A 13702-nucleotide genomic window follows, 5' to 3' on the forward strand; every position below is an offset into this window, starting at 1 on the left:
TAATAGGCTCAAACAAATTGTCAAGATAACAAGATGGCGGCCTGACAATAATTGACATTGACACTATTGACAGCTAAAAAAATAAAAACGAATTTTAATCTTATCGAGTTATCGCTATTTGCAGTAGTTTTCCCGTTTTAAATAATAATTTAATGAATTAATACTCGTGCTAATGTGCACAAAATGTTGATATCAAAAACATTTTCCTTCGTCCTTACTGTCATAACTGCTGTACCATGTATATTCGCAATAGAGGTATTTACAAAATATTTTGTTCTTTACGCCTGACTCCAACAGGATAAAAGTTTTTTCCAACAAAAAACTTTATTTCCAGATTCCGGAAAAGTTCCAAAAATCGAACCACACTAACAACTGGGCAGTATTAGTAGACACGAGCAGATTTTGGTTCAACTACCGGCATGTAGCGAACGTGTTGTCAATCTACCGGAGCGTCAAGCGCCTCGGGATCCCGGACAGTCAGATTATCCTCATGATATCGGACGACATGGCGTGTAACCCGCGGAACCCGCGCCCGGCGACCATATTCAATAATGCTCATGAGCAGATCAATGTGTATGGAGATGATGTTGAAGTGGATTATAGAGGTTATGAGGTAAGATAGCATAGCAACTTTCAATCCTTGAATATTTATCACTTTTTCTAATAAAGCTCTCCTAACCTCCTACAGTTTTGGAATTATTTTTAAGTACTAAGACTACTAACACAATTTTGGGAACAAATCAAATTATTAAATATTTAGATTTGTGTTTTTTAAGTAGTCACACTACTATATTATTATATAAGACTACTAAGTTTGCTACCCTCGCTCAATTATACCAGGGCAAGAGGAAAAGTATAGTAAGTTTTCTTTTTCCTTGTTATTATAAATAAATTTCATTTATTAACTTTAGGGTAAAATCATGTACCTACTTGGTGAATAAACTTTTCAGTGTCACTCATTATTGCAGTTACATTCAGTGAACAGCTCTTAAAACTCTGATTTTATGGTATAACAGACTTGCCCCTTTGGGCAGAATAACAACACTAAAATGTTGATCTACCTTGCTTCACAAAATTCAGTTTAAAAATTTAAAAAAAAATTAGGTTTCAGTTGAGAACTTTGTCCGTCTCCTCACTGGCCGCCTGCCCCCGGATACCCCTCGCTCCAAGCGCCTCCTCACCGACGAGGGCAGCAACATACTGATCTACTTGACTGGACATGGCGGGGACGGGTTCCTCAAGTTCCAGGACTCGGAGGAGGTCACCAGTCAGGAGCTGGCTGATGCTCTTGAACAGATGTGGCAGAAAAGAAGGTATTTGCTTAATTTTCATTGCCCAGTAAAATTATAAACCTACAAAAAATTTATGCTAATAGGATATATACGGAACGAGCTGACAGCCGTAGGACTGAGCTGGAACGAGGCCAAGACGGTTGCTCAAGACAGGATGGCGTGGAAGGATCTTGTGGAGGCCCTATGCCCTAGGACAGACAACAACAACAATAGGATGCATAAATAAACAGGGTCAGCTGCAGAGAAAAGGTACCCCTGGATAGAAGTTTGTACGCGGGGGTGGTACCTTTTCTCTGCAGCTGACTGTACGCAATTCAGATTCAGATTCAGATTCAGATTCAGAGTTTTATTTGCTTAAACATGGTATATACAGGTCTTAAATACTAATACAATAGAGCTACATGTTTGGTCATAGAGACATGCAAATATTGTGTGATGTCATGTGTGTCGCATGCATCATATTTAAATGAAATTAATTAATATCTAAGTACTTACTAACTAGTTCTTATAACTATGAATATATGTCATTAAGATATTCCTGAATGGTGTAGTAGGCTTTGGATGTCAAAAAATTATATAATGCAATTTTAAATTCATTAATGTTTTCTAGTCTTAAAATATTAATTGGCAATTTATTAAATATTCGTGGTGCCATACCAAATACATTTAGCCATTATGTCTCATTTGGGGCATTATCTATGAAAAGGGACCTTATTGTCGATGTCGCTTACGCCGCACAGCGTCGCGCGGCAATGTATTTATATCGATGTATCGTTAATAATGGCGTAAGCGCCATCGACAATAAGGTCCCTTTTCATAGATAACGTCACATTTAATGGTTTTTCAGCCAGATCTCCATGAGAAATTTGTTTCCTTTTTTTTTGTTTTTCTGTCCATGAAAGGATAACAGAACTCCACTGCGTGGATGTTGCGTTGTTCTAATTCTGATTAATGATACATTTCTTTTTTTTAGATACAATGAGATTTTCTTCATAATAGACACATGTCAAGCATCATCTATGTACGAGAAGTTCTACTCACCCAACATCTTAGCCACTGCTAGCAGTTTAGTTGGTGAAGATTCACTTTCAGTGAGTATCCTCAAATAATATATAATTATGTAGTAATTTACAAATTATCTATCCCTAATCTACAATGTATATATCGTCTGCAGTCTAATAATAGATACTTTTTCAGTTTTGGTAGTGACAATGTACATTTTAGTACTTTGCATGCTGACTTATAGCATAGACACACATTCAAATCTTTGGGAGCGTTCAAGTATTACGTAACGAGTTTGGGAGGAGGGGGGGTCTTGTAAAACGTTACGATGCGTTACAGGGGTGGGAGGGGTGGTTTGAACTACGCGTTACGTAACATTGTTTTTTAACCCTTCAGAACTTTTCGCCACTTTACGGTACTTTACGCCACATAATTGTGCCTTTAGGTAAAAAAATGGTCACTTGGTGGTTACGTAACGTTTTACTAGGGGGAGGGGGGGTATAGAAAAACGTTACGGCGCGTTACATGGGGGGGAGGGGGGGTCAAAAATGTCCAAAAATTGCGTTACGTAATACTTGAACGCTCCCTTTTCCATTGTCATCAAGATGGCTGTAATTTTGTAAGTTGTAGGTAGAGAGTAACCCACTTAATCATAAACGTTTACTAAAGATAGCAAGCCGATAATAATCGTTTGTCCCTCTCCATCATACCAATATGTCGGACAGGGACAAACGAATATTATCGGCTTGTCAACTTTAGTAAACGTTTATGAATAAGGGGGTAAGGTTGTAAAGCCTGACCAGTAATATACAATCATTGTCAAGAGGGCGCTGTTATTTTCATGTATAGGGTGATAGTTCTGTATAGTATGAAAAAATTAGTTCCAATGAAATTCCGCAACATGGTGCATGATCATATATTCCTGGTCAGGCTTTACAGTTTACACCCACTCCATTGTTAGCTAAAATTAGCATTTTCTTTCCTTTTTATTTTTATTTTTATATATATATATTTTTTTTTTCAATTTATTGTATTTTTATCTTAAAATTATGTAATGGGTCTATTGCCTGAATAAATAAACATCCATTCATTCATTCATTCATTATAATTATTGGTAACATTAGTACCTACCTAAGTTAATTGAATGATCTGTTATTTATATTTCAGCATCACGTGGACTCCGCGATCGGCGTATACATCATAGACAGATACACATACTATGTGCTGGAGTTTCTTGAGAATGTGCATCCGAATACACACAGAACTATGTCAGAGTTTGTAAGTACCTTGTTTGTTAACACATTCATTGCCACCCAACCAAACAAGACATCCGCACCAGGCCACAAAAATGTCGTCTTATAAAGCTGTAGTACAACCACCAACTATCGGGTTGTCCGGCCTGGGAATGAAATTATAAAATACCAGATAGTCGGGTTTTCGGCACTGAATATGTTAAATGTTTATTTATTGGGAATCTAATCTAAGCTAAGGGAAAGCTAAGCTCAGACCTAAATTAGAATTCATGACTTGTGCTGATATGGGTAAGAGTCCAGTAAGCCAGAGACAGTTTGAATCTGCTATTGAATACTTCTTAAATTAAAAGAAAAAAGTACCATGTACACTGGCTAGACAGATTAAAACTTGCAATCTTCACTAGCTCAGATACTTGGACTATTTATCAGTACTTCAAGAGGTTCTTTTTATTGGCAGCACAGGAGCTTTCTGTATATTGGTGTGAAGTGGAAATGTCAAGTTTAAATGTTCAATTAGGCCATAAGGCCCTACCTTACTAAGATACTACGGGGAGCAACACCTTGTGGGTGTGAAATGTCGATATCAAGCTATCATTTTCAATTTAATCAATATTTTTAATAACTGATATTTAATGTCCAAATGTTATTAAGTGCCCAATCCGCATTGGGCTAGCGTGGGGACTATAGCCCAAGCCCTCTCGCGCATGAGAGGAGGCCTGTGCCCAGCAGTGGGACGTATATAATTAGGCTCAAATTATTATTATTATATTTAATGTTATTAAATTGTACAACGGGACTTAATCGCGTGATTTACCTCCAACGTTTCGAGGACGGCGTTGTCCCCGTGGTCTCGGAGTTCTTCTTTAATAATGTGTAAAAATCGTGAAAGTTTAAATCAGTGTTAATATTTAATGTTTTTTACAGCTAGCCGTATGCCCCAAAAGCGCCTGTCTGTCTACTGTGGGCGTCCGCCGCGACCTGTTCAAGCGCGACCCGAGCCGGGTGCCCATCACAGACTTCTTCGGCTCCGTGCGACCGGTCGTCGTCACCACCGACCCTATAGATATACTGGATATACCTAAGAGGAAGAGAAAGACTGAGCCAGAGTAAGTAAATAAATAAATAAATAAATAAATATTATAGGACATTATTACACAAATTGACTAAGCCCCACGGTAAGCTCAAGAATGCTTGTGTTGTGGGTACTCAGACAACGATATATATAATATACAAATACTTAAATACATAGAAAACAACCATGACTCAGGAACAAATATCTGTGCTCATCACACAAATAAATGCCCTTACTGGGATTCGAACCCAGGACCGCGGCTTCACAGGCAGGGTCACTACCCACTAGGCCAGACCGGTCGTCTGATCGTAAGTTGATATAAATAAATAAATAAAAAAGCCTATTTCCAAATTTCCCTATTTTTACATTAGAAGTTTCTGCGTATTGGTTAGTAAGTTTCTTATAGCTAGTAGTTAGTGTTAAGTTTATGTGTGTATTTACTATTTGTTTATTTAATTTGGACCCCTCTAAGAGTGTAGGCCTCCAACTCTCTCCATTTTTGCCAGTCTTTCCCTGCAGTTTCTTTTATATCATCTAGCCATCGTTTATATGGCTTTCCCACTTTCCTTTTGCCAATAGGGCCTCTCCATTTCGTTGCCAATCTTGTCCATCTATTGTCCTGCCCAACGCCATTTTAAGTTGAGGGCTTGAGTTAGTGCGTCTTGTAACTTTGTTTTTTCTCTTATATAGTAAGTTGATATACCTAGTGATTAAGTGGGGTCCCTTTGTTTCCCATAAGGTTTTAAGTCATAATGTATTGTTTGTCATATTATCATTAGTCCTAAAACTGAAACCGTTAACTTTCAGGATTTTCGTAAGGGGCTGTTCATAAATTACGTCATCTATTTTTGACGATTTTTGACCCCCCTCCCCCCCCTAAAATCATCCAAAAATCATGCTTCAAATGGTCCTGTTTCCTTCTACGTCATGCTACCATCATCCGATGTCCAGACCCCTAAGGTTATCCTATAGATAGCTTAGGTTAGGTTTGTTTTATGGCAATCCTGAAAAGCGACGCGTTTCTGAATCAAATAAATTATGCATAAAATAGTGCATAATTCTTTACATCAGTCAACCTCAGTACTTTTTCTACTGAGACTGACTGAAATAGCATGACACGTTCTTACGTTTCCGTGAAAATACAAAGGCAAAGGAGTATGCACTACATCTGTATAATTATGTATGTATTCCGATTCTAAGAAATAATGTCTGCGGTCTAATTGTCACGGCTCCATTTAGTCGAATAAAATCTATATCCATCCATAAGGGTAAGATAAAAATATAAAAGATTCGAAAGAAAGAATAAGAAAGAGTTTATTCAAGTAGGCATATTACAATGCGCTTATGAACGTCAAATAAAGCTACACCGGCTCCAACCCTACACCTCTGTAGGGTATCCCAATATGGGACCGGCAACATAGCCATTATCACAAGATTTTGCCGCGATTTCTCAATTTCTTAGCATACGAAAGGTGGCCTTAATGTCATAAAGTTTATTTTCTATGGGTTATTCCCACTAGTTACCACCAAGTTGTTACCAGTGGTAACTACTGGGAATTTTTTTCCCACCTTTTACCACTGGTAACTACTGGGAAAAATTATTCCCAGTAGTTACCACCAACTCGGTTTAGTGGTAACTACTGGGAATTTTTATTCCCAGTAGTTACCACCAAAATTTTGTTAGAGTTAAATACTAATAAAAACAGTATAAATAGAGTATAAACAGAGTGATTTTGAATTACCTAATAAAATCACTTAAAAAATAATGTAAATGGATTATTAAATTTATTCTTACATATATTATAGTTTTTGTACTAGTACCGGTTAAACTGTTTAACTATATTTTTGGTCACCTTTCTTTTAAGGCAGTTTACTAAAACACTAATCGACTAACAATTATTTATTAAATCACTCGATCTTTATACTATACTATTTATACTGTTTTTATTAGTATTTAACTTTAACAAAGTTTTGGTGGTAACTACTGGGAATAAAAATTCCCAGTAGTTACCACTAAACCGAGTTGGTGGTAACTACTGGGAATAATTTTTCCCAGTAGTTACCAGTGGTAAAAGGTGGGAAAAAAATTCCCAGTAGTTACCACTGGTAACAACTTGGTGGTAACTAGTGGGAATAACCTTTTCTATCAGTCGACCTTCCACCTCCACTCTATCTTATCTATTGACTTAGTTACCATGCACGTGCTCATCATTGCCTACCATTAATCAGATGGGCGTTGGGAGCTTTTAAGAAGGAGTAAGTGTCTGTGGACAAATATTCAATCCTAGCTAGCTACTAACTACAAACAGTATCACGTTTCTCTACAATAACATAAAAAAACGTCCTAAGAAAATGCCGATTAGTTTTTGAGTTTATGACACATCTACTACTTTATCTTCTGATTTTGCAGGTGAACCGCTCCGTCTTGTATATCCTACCATCATATATCGTAAATGAAATTGTACAACACCTTACAAAAATAATAAGTCACAGGCCTACTTAAATACATCGAAACTTAATAAAAACTTAATGCGCTCCTATAGAAGTTATTAATCATCACCATACATGCCAAAAATTGGAGAAATAGGGACAAGACAGATTTTTGTTTGATAGGTAATCACTGCTCTTTTAAATCTTAAAAATTATGTTTTTTTTTTCAGACTGAAACCCGTGTTACCAGAGAAGCGGAGTTACCTCCCACAGTTCCCAGTGCATCTGGTGGAAACTAACTAGTCCAAAGAGTGTAACTACACATGAACAAAGGTATTAATAAACTTATATTATAATTTTGTATGCGAGGCATTTTTAATTACCAAATCTAAACATTTCCTATTGTATTAAAAAAAATTACGACGAGTATTAATGCAATGTTCTGCCGCCAGAGTGCAGCACTAGGACAAACCGTAAACTATAGAGTATAGAGTAACTTATTCATACTATGCCGTAATAAACATTTTTAACAAGTTTTCACAGATAATGTTACGAATAAATATGACATTGATGCATCAAGGCGGTTTGTTTACTATTTGCGTAATATTCCCTACTACCTTTTTGGGTTCACCGGTTTAAGCGTGAAGAGGTAACAGACAGACACAGACAGACTTCCTTCTATAATAGGTATTAGTATGGATTTAACCTTAGCGTTATGAGGAGGTTAAAGAAAACACAACGAAATATTAAATAATGTAATTATCTATAAGTACTAAGAATAATTATCTGTAACATTACGTAACACAACCGATTCGTTACCGCGAACCTACAACTCAAGCACGTCTCTCACAATCTGATATGAGATCATCTACACGACTATAGCACCATTTCAGTTACGATCATAGGCCATGTCTTTTTGGTCTAATTTACCTATTATTCATCCCATATTCACTATACACGCAGAACGGAAAAGAGAGAGAGATAGCGTCATGATTTCTATTCGTAAAGTGTCATTCTATAGAACTTGCTAACTACGTAAACAAAAGTCACTAGTAAATTGACATTCGGAGACAATTTTAATATGGCATGATATGGCGGTTTGTTTACACAGTTAGCAAGTTCCATAGAATGACACTTTATCAGGTAGGTATTAGCAGTTAGGTTAATGTGGCTAATTCCGTCATAGAGGCTATTCCGTCCACAAGCGTATATTTCTTTCAATCGTAGGAAAGAAAAACATCTGCTTTTGATTGCTGAAACTAAAAGCAGTCGCTGCTTTGTCGATGAAATTATGAATTTTGTTCGTTGTTCCAGAAAAACGCTAGTAGACGGAATTAACCACATTGATTTCGAATGTTATAACTCACTTGACTACAAGGTGAAAATTTAAGGTCTCTTTAGACATTAATCTATCTTACTTACGGTCTAGGTTGGACATGTCTTATATGATACAAGTAACTGCGTTGACACATGTCTCTTTTATTCAACAGTCTTAATTTAGCCAGGTTTAAATCGCTCTCTAAATACAGGTATCCGTCTATAACTTCTTTAGTTAATAGTAATTGTCGACGTCAAAAATATGTTTACACTTTTGCACCTTACTCCTTTGTAATAAGGCGAAAAATTTTTGACGTCGACTGTATAATATAAAAGGTAGGTAATTCAAAAATGCATAGTTACTAAATATTTTCGACTGCAGCCAAGTGAATTTCAGCGCAACGCATACCATTAGGTACATTGTCGGCAATAGATACGATTTGATTTCTTTTTCTTTAGATCGTGACCAGAAAAATTAGAAAAACCATTTTTTTATGTTTGGCAATCGAATAATGTAAAACAATTGCTGAATTAAAAAAGCCAGTACAGTTTACAATTTGACATACATTCTATATTAAATTTTTGATAAATTGGGGCGATAATACAGGTTGTAAATTGGGTAAGGGTTAGGTTAAGAACTAGATCTAGTTTATAACTGACCGGTAGAACTTTTAGTCTAACAAGCTTAAATTATTCTTTAGCCCTATGACTAGGCATACTTTCATACCTATGGAACAACTTAAAAATAATATTTTACAAATTGTACATAAGTACAGGCAAAACTCTGAAATATTTTATTCGTAACATTAACACATTCAGTGCCAACGCGAGCTACGCCACGCTACGCTATGAGTGTAGCCGGTAACTCAGGAAAAACTGTATGTAGCGAAAAGCGTCGAACAAGAGAACCCGCCTAGCGGGTCGCTGGCAGTGAATATGTTAAAAATTTGTACATTCAGCTAGAAATAATATCTACATAGTACACTCAAACAATACCTACATATTATACACGCATGCGAAAGTTGATCGTTTACAAAACACAGACAAAGTTCTGAATTAGGGCCGGGAGCCTTTGCACACCGCGACTTTTTAACGTACGCAAACGCGCATTTGTATCGCGACAAACGCAAACTGCTTCGTGTAATGAAAAACGCGCCGTCGACGCGCGTTTTCGGAACGCGTTAATTAGTCGCGGCGTGTAAAGGCCCTTAAAGTGGTAACACACTATCGCACCGCACCGCGACCTTGGTGCGTCGCACCCATGAGTAAGAGCGAGAAACAGCTATCTCTTTCTCGCTCTCACTTATGGGTGCGACTCACCAAGGTCGCGATGCGGTGCGATAGTGCGTTACCACTTTTAAGATGCGTAAAGTGTTGCAAGATATTGTAGCCGGAATAGATGGCAATGTGCGGCGCCATACTTTTTGTAGTATGTAACTGAATTTTCGAACTTTTGACAAACTGGTTACCGCATAATGTACGGGGTTGTATAGCCATTTACTTCAGCGGCCGAAACTGCGGTTCAAACCATTTGCACCATGTTACGCGTCTTAGTATTACTTTATGTGTACAAAATGACTTAGCTGCTAAAATTAAATTATTTCTTATTGGATACCTAGTTTATTTGGCTCAAACGCTCCTTAGCCGTAGGTTAGCTGTCGAATCAACATAATTATACCTAGTGCATTCAAATAATTGCGAATCACGTCCGAATATCGCCTGGGAGAAAATCACCCATAATGATATTATGCCAAAGTCCATTTTCGCGATTACCCGAAAACCGGAACTGATTCAGTATTAGCCCGTATTCACCTTAATGTAAGGCCTGAGTGGACGCTCATGTTGGGCGTGCAGCGAGGCGGGGCGTGCGGCGTGCATGTTAAACAAATGCAAGTGGTGTAGCGGCCTTAGTGCACGCTGCTCAAATCCCTTGGGAGCTCGACGCCACGCTGCACGCCCCGCCGAACGCTCCGCTTCGAGCGTCCACTCAGGCCTTACACTTATAGTTCATATATTACTTCAAAGTCAAGGTTATATTCATATATAGGTATTTGGTGGGCGGCACGTGGTTATAAGATGACTTTTTTGAGAAAATATTACAAATTGTGTGATGTTAAATCTTACTTATTACTCTTGAAAGATGTTGTAAGATTATTAGTGTAATAACAGCTGCCACATGAACCGAGCTAAGACGAAAAAATATAAAAGGACGATGGTCTGTAATTCGCATACATATTTCAAATATTCTAAACTCTAAACCTAGTTATGTATTGGACATTATCTATGATAATATATAAATAGGTATTATATGTAAATAACAAACATTAAAAAACTGTTCTAGTCTAGGGCATCTAGGGTTCGGATTCAAGCTTAAGAACGAAATATTTTAACAACTTGGCTATGTAACAATTCATATTATTAAGATACAAAATATATACAAATTGATATAAATCGTTGACAAAATTACTGGATTGTATTAAAATACTAGTATACCTATTCAACATTACTACTGTAGCTATGAAATCTTAAAATATAAATTGTACCTATAGATTACGTCAGGTATGTATGTACTCGTACCAAAGATTTAAGGAAATCGTTTTTATCACTAAACAATCGTGTCATTGCACAAAATGCATTGGGGTAGAAATAAACCATTTTAAAACTGCGCGGCCTTCAAAGCACTTACGTCTAAAAGAGCTGGTAATCTTATGGCTTTAATAGACGGGCGTACAGGACCGTGACCTTGATCCGGTCCGAAGCCAGTCCGGATCATATGGACGCAGCTGTAAGTGAGAGCGATAGAGATGTGCTGACCGGACGAAGGTCGCGGTCCGGTACGCCCGTCTGTTATAGCTTTTATAGACGAGTCGTATACAATCAAGATCAAGTTGGTACTGTCGTCTTTGTGTGCGTTGTGTCTACGAATACAAATTGCGCGCACTTTAAAAATGGTTTATCCCTCCTTTCCTATTTGTTTTAAAATTGTGTTGCTGGGCAAAAGCGAGATGATACTTACAAGGCATTTCTTTTGGTACCTACTTACTTTATTTGTTCCTAACGCCAAACAACCATCATTCGATGCCACTTTTACATATTTTTAAAGAAATTCGCCCTTATTGTAAGTACCGTAAAACACCGAACTATAGTCTTAGGGCCAGTTGCACTAACCACATTTGACAGACTGATCAACGTCAGCCGGCGCCCCGCTTTACTATGAATTTTTCCATCTCTAACGATACGAACAGTTTGGTGCAACCGGCCCTTAGTTGGGAGCTATTAGACTATAGTTGGGTAGTTTTACGGTATCCTAAATATTCCATCGTTAATAACTAGGGAAAGGTAGTATTCGGCAGATGTATCTGACATTTTCTGGCACATGTGTATGAGGACAGATCTTCGGCAGCCACATTTATGCTTAATTCTCGCCAGACACATCAACCAATAAATCTGTAGGTGGGTAAATACGTATAACGTATAACCCTATCTATTGATATCTTTAAACAAATCATTAGGTACATATTAAATACATCTATTTCCATAAACCTATATTATGGAAGCACTAAGAATTTTGTATTCAGCATTACAATACAAAACTAAAACAACGTATGTAGGTACTCTACGCGTATTAGCTAAACTTTGCTATCACTACAAACTATCAGTTCAACAATTCTTTTAAACTCTTCATCACTTAACTCATTATAAATTATAACATTTCTGTGTTAATTTAATCAAATACGGACTTCTCATAAGAGTAGCATGGGCTACGTTACATTTTATTGTATTTAAGTTTTTTTACCGACCCGAAACTCATTGAGGTTACTTATACTTGGCAACTTTCGGTCTACAATATAAATGAATTAAAATAATTTACTTGAAACAACACAATCTTAAAATTAACAGTAGTTAAACTGTGACTTGTAATTGGTTGTCCCAAAGAGGATACCACTCAGCATGTATCGGACGGAGCACGTAGTGCAACGACGCTAGTTTTCAGTGGACCCTTGTACACAATGTAACATGTGTTTGTAATGTTAGACTCTACATACCTATAGTCAGCTCGATCGGATATAGTTTAAATATTGCATGCAAAATTTTACGTAACTAACAAACATTAAAATAAACAAGAAAAAACAATAAAGTAGGGGTTCCCAAAGTGGGGGGCCACGTTTTAAGGGGGGCGTGGGGCCTCGGGGAATTTGAACACGATTGCCTAATCTAATAGTTCTCCGTTTCCTTGCATCGAAGCGAAAAGGGGGGCGTGGGAACTTTATTTTAGGCAGCAGGGGGGCGTGCCTAAAAAAAGTTTGGGAACCCCTGCAATAAAGCATGAGATTTGTGACGTATGTAGGTACTTAAGTATTATTCAGATCTGAGAATTCCACACCAATTACTCAAGAATATTATTAATTTATTATTCACAGTTACATTTAATACGATCCCTTAACCTTATCGAAGTTCTTAGGTTCGTTCCGACAAACCGTATCAAATATCGGGCCTACTTGCGTCCATTAAGCGATATTATATCGGCAAACATTAACAGAACAATTAACCGCTTGAGAGGAAAATGATTAGTGAAAACATTCCGCTTGAGCGGCGACGACCAGCGGGGCGTCCGGAGCACCCCACAGGCTTGGCAGCAAATCTCATGCGATTATCGATACATTGCCTAGTAAGTGTGGCCTGAGTGGACGCTCGAGTTGGGCGTGCAGCGGGGCGGGGCGAGCGGCGTGCATGTTAAACAAATGCAAGCGTATAGTAGCGGCCTTAGTGCACGCTGCTCAAATCACTTGTGAGCCCGACGCCACGCTGCACGCCCCGCCGAACGCTCCGCTTCGAGCGTCCACTCAGGTCTTACACTTGTTGGTGCAACAAATTCAATCGATCTGTGAAATGACGCAAGGCAAGGGTCGAAAGTCGCATGTGATTTGTTGCAACGTGAGTCTTGGGCCTCAGTGTGCGCTGGTTAAACAATTTATTTAGTTTTTCAATATTTCCTTAAAGCTATATTGCACTTAAATCAACTCAAATATGACCTAAAATAAACGGTTTATAAAATACATAGAGGCTTGTATGTGACAAGCGTTGGTATATCTCATTCCTGGTACATATAAAAATTATTAAGCATATCAAATAGTCCTTGTACGTATACTTTTACTTGGTATCGCATCTCAACACTTCCAACAAACATTAATATCAAAATGTAACAAAACTAAAGACCGAATTGACAACTTCTATCGAACGTTTCAAACAACCAGTCTTTACCCATCGCTGGTACCACATAAACAGTCCACGTGATCCTTAATCCACAGACACAACGTCTAATTTCCATCGTTCGC

General features: G+C 37.7%; 1 protein-coding gene across 1 annotated transcript; it reads left to right on the top strand.

Annotated features, from left to right (window-relative positions):
- Nucleotides 1-123: 123 nt before the first annotated feature.
- LOC134655396 (putative GPI-anchor transamidase) lies at nt 124-7402 on the top strand. The gene is made up of 7 exons (XM_063510855.1): nt 124-255; nt 335-613; nt 1105-1313; nt 2266-2383; nt 3462-3572; nt 4472-4653; nt 7280-7402. Exons 1-7 carry the CDS (start codon nt 184-186, stop codon nt 7350-7352), a joined length of 1044 nt encoding a protein of 347 aa, XP_063366925.1. The 5' UTR covers nt 124-183; the 3' UTR covers nt 7353-7402.
- The last annotated feature ends 6300 nt before the right edge of the window (nt 7403-13702 follow it).

Source organism: Cydia amplana, chromosome 16, assembly GCF_948474715.1.
Source record: "Cydia amplana chromosome 16, ilCydAmpl1.1, whole genome shotgun sequence".
Taxonomy (NCBI): Eukaryota; Metazoa; Arthropoda; class Insecta; order Lepidoptera; family Tortricidae; genus Cydia; species Cydia amplana.

What these genes read in the sequence shown, in the direction of transcription:
- LOC134655396 (XM_063510855.1), top strand. Translation starts at nt 184, where the DNA reads ATGTTGATATCAAAAACATTTTCCTTCGTCCTTACTGTCATAACTGCT. An exon ending in CAGATGTGGCAGAAAAGAAG is followed by an intron (nt 1,314 to 2,265) that starts GTATTTGCTTAA and finishes TCTTTTTTTTAG; the next exon opens with ATACAATGAGATTTTCTTCA. An exon ending in ACAGAACTATGTCAGAGTTT is followed by an intron (nt 3,573 to 4,471) that starts GTAAGTACCTTG and finishes TGTTTTTTACAG; the next exon opens with CTAGCCGTATGCCCCAAAAG.